We start from the raw sequence: 5000 nt of genomic DNA, 5'->3' as shown, positions 1-5000 counted from the left end.
CCGTCGTACGAAAAAGTAGCTTCTCGCGAGTCTATAGCACTGTTACGCGAGCAACTTTTCACCGCCTCGTATCCGTTTCATACCGAGTTTCAAGTTTTAGAAAAATACGATTCCAACGTTGATTCGTAATTCGTCTCGATACGCGATCTGTTCGCTCGGTTTACAGAGAAGGGTAGTCCAGATTTTGACAAGTTCCTGGAAATTGTGGGCGAGAGGATAGAACTGAAGAATTGGGACAAGTATCGAGGTGGTTTAGACGTAAAAGGTACTTATTTCTTATTTCCGTTCTTATTTCCGTTTCTATGTAGTTAGTAGGTGGTAGCTATGGTTTGAAAATATGGTCGACGGTAAGGTAAACGCTAGTTTTTCATGTTCGTTTGTCGTCGTTGTTATTAGCGCGTGGAGTTTCTTCTTCAAAGTGCGAACTCTCTCTGAACGTTTGCAGGCGACATGACTGGCAACGAGAGTTATTATACGGTGTACGCGGGACACGAAGTGATGTACCATGTGAGTACGATGCTTCCCTATTCGAAGGACAACCCGCAACAATTGGAGAGAAAACGACACATCGGTAACGATATCGTTAACATCATTTACACGGATGACTCGAACGCCATAGACACTTTCAACCCAAACTGCATCAAAAGTCAATTTACCCGTAAGTCGATACGCCATTTATCTACATTTTTTCGATCTAGGCTGAGTTTCTAATATCATTTTTAATCGATCGGTAAGACAAAGAGGAAAGAAGAAAGTAAGATAAAAATATGACGTAATTGTCATTTTGACGAGCTAATGCCTGGTCGCAGCTCCTAAGAATCCCGTAATATAACGACGGTTACATAACGATATACCGTAGACGATACCATTTTTACCGTAAATAACCTGACCCAGCGACCGGCCGGCTGCAAAGCCGCAGACCTGTTTGTCGGTTCTGCTACAACGGGCTACAACGGGCGATGCGCGGCGCAAATTTGCAGCTGGTGGTCGACGAGTTCGCACCTTTGCGAACAATGTGTCGGCCCATTCTCGCAAATACACGCCACTTTTGCGGAGAAAATTCTTTCTTCCAACGTCTTCTTTCACCATCTTCTTGTATATTTTCCTAAGGATTATATTTCCTAAGGTTAATTCGACGTTCACGCGATACATTTACAAATACAGACGTGTTTGCCGTGGTATCGGCCGAAGAAAACGGCAAAGGATGGCGCGTGGCCATTTACTGCGACGAAAACGTTCCTCTGTTTGGCCCGAGCCTTCCATGCCCGCCTGTGTTCGAGGACCCGTACACCCTGCGAGAATTTCTTCTCGTCAAGTTAATAAACGGCGAGAAAGCCACGTTCAACACGCCAACGTTCGCTCAAAAAAGGGAAAGGACCCTGGACGCTCTTCTTCGGGATATGTATCAAGAACACTCGCAGGAGAGCAAGAGCAACGTAAGTCTAGTCGATCAATCATATTTATATGCATTTCCTCCCGCTTTTAGATCCTTCTTTGATAAAGTTGCTCTTACTTCCGACAGTATTATCGGCACCTGTGTACTCGTTCTTATCGAGAATCGAACATCTCTGTATTTATACGTGCTTGCGGTATTATTCGTTGTTACTGATAAAACACGGTTCCATCTATAATATTCTTCGTGTTGAAAATTCGTCAGAAGACTTGTAGCTGGAAACCCAAATTAGGGAAATCCCAATTAGAAGGCGTGTAAGAAATACTTTCGATAAAATGCTGGAAGATTCGGTCAAGCTGCCTTTAATTAGTACGCTGTTTGTAATTGCAATCGCGACTATTTATCACGAGTATTTATCGCGAATTCTTTCGTCTACGCGGATAAAACTACTCGAAATACGATATTTACACAAGCTTCGACACGTTTTCTTGTACCAAAGCTATCGCACGATAACGAGTACGTAAAAGATGATACAACGTGAATTCTGGCTTCGAGCGTCTCTTTTAATAGCGCGTTGCCGTTTTTTGCGTTGCGACATTTCGTCGACGACGTCTCGAACAACGCGCTATCGGAGAACGCGATCGGAGCACGGACAAGCGATAAAATGATCGTGAAAACGGTAAATTGCCACTTTCCTCCGCCTTTGCACGAATTTCCGAACCGCCCGCGTCGCCTGGCGAGCAACGAAAACTGTACGGTATGTATTAGCTGTTGGCGGCACACCCTCCCCGTAGAAAGGAAAATCGATGAAATTTTCGCAGAGTATGTTAAACCGACGAGCATTGTCGGATGTCGTGGAGGCTCCAGGTCGACGTCGCGAGGAGACCCGTGCCGTGGAGATGGTGCGCGTCGGACAGGCCCTGAAACTCGAAGCGATCGTCAGAGGTTTGGCGCCAACTTCCTTGGCCACTGCTGGTCCTTTGAAGCCTAGACCGTGGGAGCCGAGGTGTATCTATCCGGATTTCCCGCACGAAGTCGTATGCGGGGACGTTTGGCTGGATAACAAGCTGATCTTGGCTACCGAGAATGGAACTTTTCTGATCGAAGGTGAATCGAGCCTTATCAAAGCCTTATTTTACCATTACAGGGAATATTTTCGAAAATACGTCTTCTCTTACAAATTGTACGAAACTGTACAATCAGAAAATTGATTTATTTATTAAGCGAAAAGCTCGTTGGCATAAAGGAAGGAAGGAAAGAAAGAAAGAAGATGACGCGTGTATGAAATAACAATATATATGAAATAATAAAATATATAAAAGGAGAGCACTCTCTCCTTCGTCGAGGACAGAGAAAACCGATGCTCTCTCTCTCTCTCTCTCTGTTCCTAACTACGAAATTACAAAACGCAAGAACCTTCCAATGCATTTTCTGTTTCAGACAGCTTATCGCACAGACTGATCTTCGACGAGTCCGTGCAAATTAAACAGCTAGACGTGGTCGAGCAACACGGAATATTGTTGTTTCGAGCCGGTGACAAAGGCAAAGATAGCAACGTGTACGTTTTTCGTCTAAGAGAATTCGAGAATAGCACGACGAGTAGGTCTGCCGAAATTCCAAACGATCGTGAAGACGATCAAGAGTGCGAAGACAATGGCGACGAGGACGATGCGGACGACGACGGCGACGAAAGCGAAGAAAACGATTGCGACAATTTCACGCGAGCCACTACGAAATTTAAGCCCTTGATTCGTCGTACTCGTGTTCGTGTTCGTCCCTTGGCTGTTAGAGGACGAGCGCATATAAAGGAAAGAAGACTACCTAGAACTCGGGGCTGCCATTTATACACCGTTACTATGCCTGGTGGCTCTCACTTGCGCATGGTATGTACCGAACAAGAGAAAAGAAAAAAGGAGAGAGAAAAAGAATAGACGACAGTGGCTTTTCAAATTTTTCCCAAGAATTGAAATTGTCGAGTGGAGAGTTGATCGACGATCGAGTACGAGCAACTTTTATATATATTTTTCCTCTTATTTCGATTTATCGTTTTAACCGAACGTACGCAGTACGTAGCGCGTATGTTTATAAAATAGACTGTATTTGGACAATCGACTCGAGACGACGAAAAACGTTGCTGTCAAGGAAAGGTCAGTGGCGGCTTAACTTTTCGAGTTGTCGACAATTTACGTAATTTCTCGAGTAAAATCCGCTGTACAGATGTAACTCGCGTGGATCGACTGACACAAAGCAATCGTGTTTGTAACGTGTAAACAGACGCGAAAAACGATCGTTGCTTCGCGTTGCTCAAATATTTAAAGAAATTATTTTCGAATTAGCGCTTATACTTGGAATCTATTCTTCTTATGTAATTTTGCTTATTTAAGCTTTGTTTGGACATGGAAGCTACATCCGCTACACTGCTGCGTATATTTGTATCCGATAAATATATCCGATATATATTGATTAAAAGCTCGATAATTTACGATCTTGCTGTCGAAGCTTTGGCTGTTCGTATAAAGATGAGTTTTTCTTTGTTTTTTAACGTAATACGCGTATTGGGATCGCAAACGCTTGAAAATCGCTTGGAACACGATTCGAAGCTGAAAATATCTGGATCGTATGGCGAGTAGTAAGTCGCGAAAGTTTAAATGTGTTTCGTAGGCGAGTGTTTTCCATTGCTTTTGTCGAAACATCGTATCATCGGACTCGGAATTGTCGTAAAAATACTAAAAGATTCCAGACTCCGATCGAATTCGAATCGTCTGCCAATCTATCTGATATATATATATATATTGTATCAGGATTCCAAGATTAAACTAGTATAGTAAAGCTAAACATAGTATAGTATGGTATAGTATAGGTGCGTGTACGATGTATCGAGACCCTAGAATCTACCGGACCGAGTAAAAAGCAAAATTATCTAATCTTCCATTTGTCTAATAATTACTTGAACTACTCGTACGATAGTTATGTATATTTTTGTTAGTAGTAGTTTTGTTCGAGTAAATTATAAATATAGGAATTATAAATATAGGAAATATAGGAATAAATATAGGACGATAATAGAGAAATTCAGATTACCTTGGTAATTCGGATATCGTTTTTTATTTTATTTAGTGCGTAGCGGTCGGCCGACGTTTGATAGTTTTCCAATGGAAACATAGCGCCGCGTGGACCGCATGGTGTTCCGCTACGGACACAGACACCGTGGAAGGATTTTTGCATTTGAAGGAGTTGAACGCCAGCGAATCTCCGACGTTGCTAACGATAGTAGAAAATACAGATTCGAACAACGAATGGACGCTTTGCTGCGGTGTCCGACATCATTTTGAATTGATCTCAGCTTCTGGAAGCACGAGAATTCTTCACATCGAGGGAACACCGAAACCACACGTGGTGGCTGCTTTGGACCTCTGCGAAGACGAAGAACCCGAATTGTTACTCTGCTACAACAGTACGTATTTATATATGTATATAGTATAGACGTTGGAGCAAACGCACCGCTATACGCTAAACCGATCGAACGTATAAAAGTCGTAAAGTAAAGTAAAAAACGTAAAGGTTCTTTGGCCTGTTAGTTACTGTAGTATCTCGTCGACGCGTAGTC

At 42.8% G+C, this 5000-nt stretch overlaps 1 protein-coding gene across 5 annotated transcripts in view; it reads left to right on the top strand.

Moving 5' to 3' along the window:
• LOC100742616 (GTPase-activating Rap/Ran-GAP domain-like protein 3) overlaps positions 1-5000 on the top strand; it is a 24425-nt gene that overhangs the window by 17671 nt on the left and 1754 nt on the right. For 4 of the 5 annotated variants that reach the window (XM_003485614.4, XM_012394036.3, XM_033324772.1 and 1 more), the window contains 4 exons: positions 1165-1436; positions 2215-2500; positions 2834-3276; positions 4511-4847. In XM_003485614.4, coding sequence (XP_003485662.1) covers positions 1165-1436; positions 2215-2500; positions 2834-3276; positions 4511-4847 — 1338 coding nt within the window. The remainder of the gene's footprint in view (positions 1-1164; positions 1437-2214; positions 2501-2833; positions 3277-4510; positions 4848-5000) is intronic. The other variant, XM_012394035.3, reaches the window with a different exon arrangement.

Source organism: Bombus impatiens, unplaced genomic scaffold, assembly GCF_000188095.3.
Source record: "Bombus impatiens unplaced genomic scaffold, BIMP_2.2 scf_0064, whole genome shotgun sequence".
Taxonomy (NCBI): Eukaryota; Metazoa; Arthropoda; class Insecta; order Hymenoptera; family Apidae; genus Bombus; species Bombus impatiens.
The sequence above is the reverse complement of the archived record's forward strand: the minus strand, read 5'-3'. Positions and strand labels throughout refer to the sequence as shown.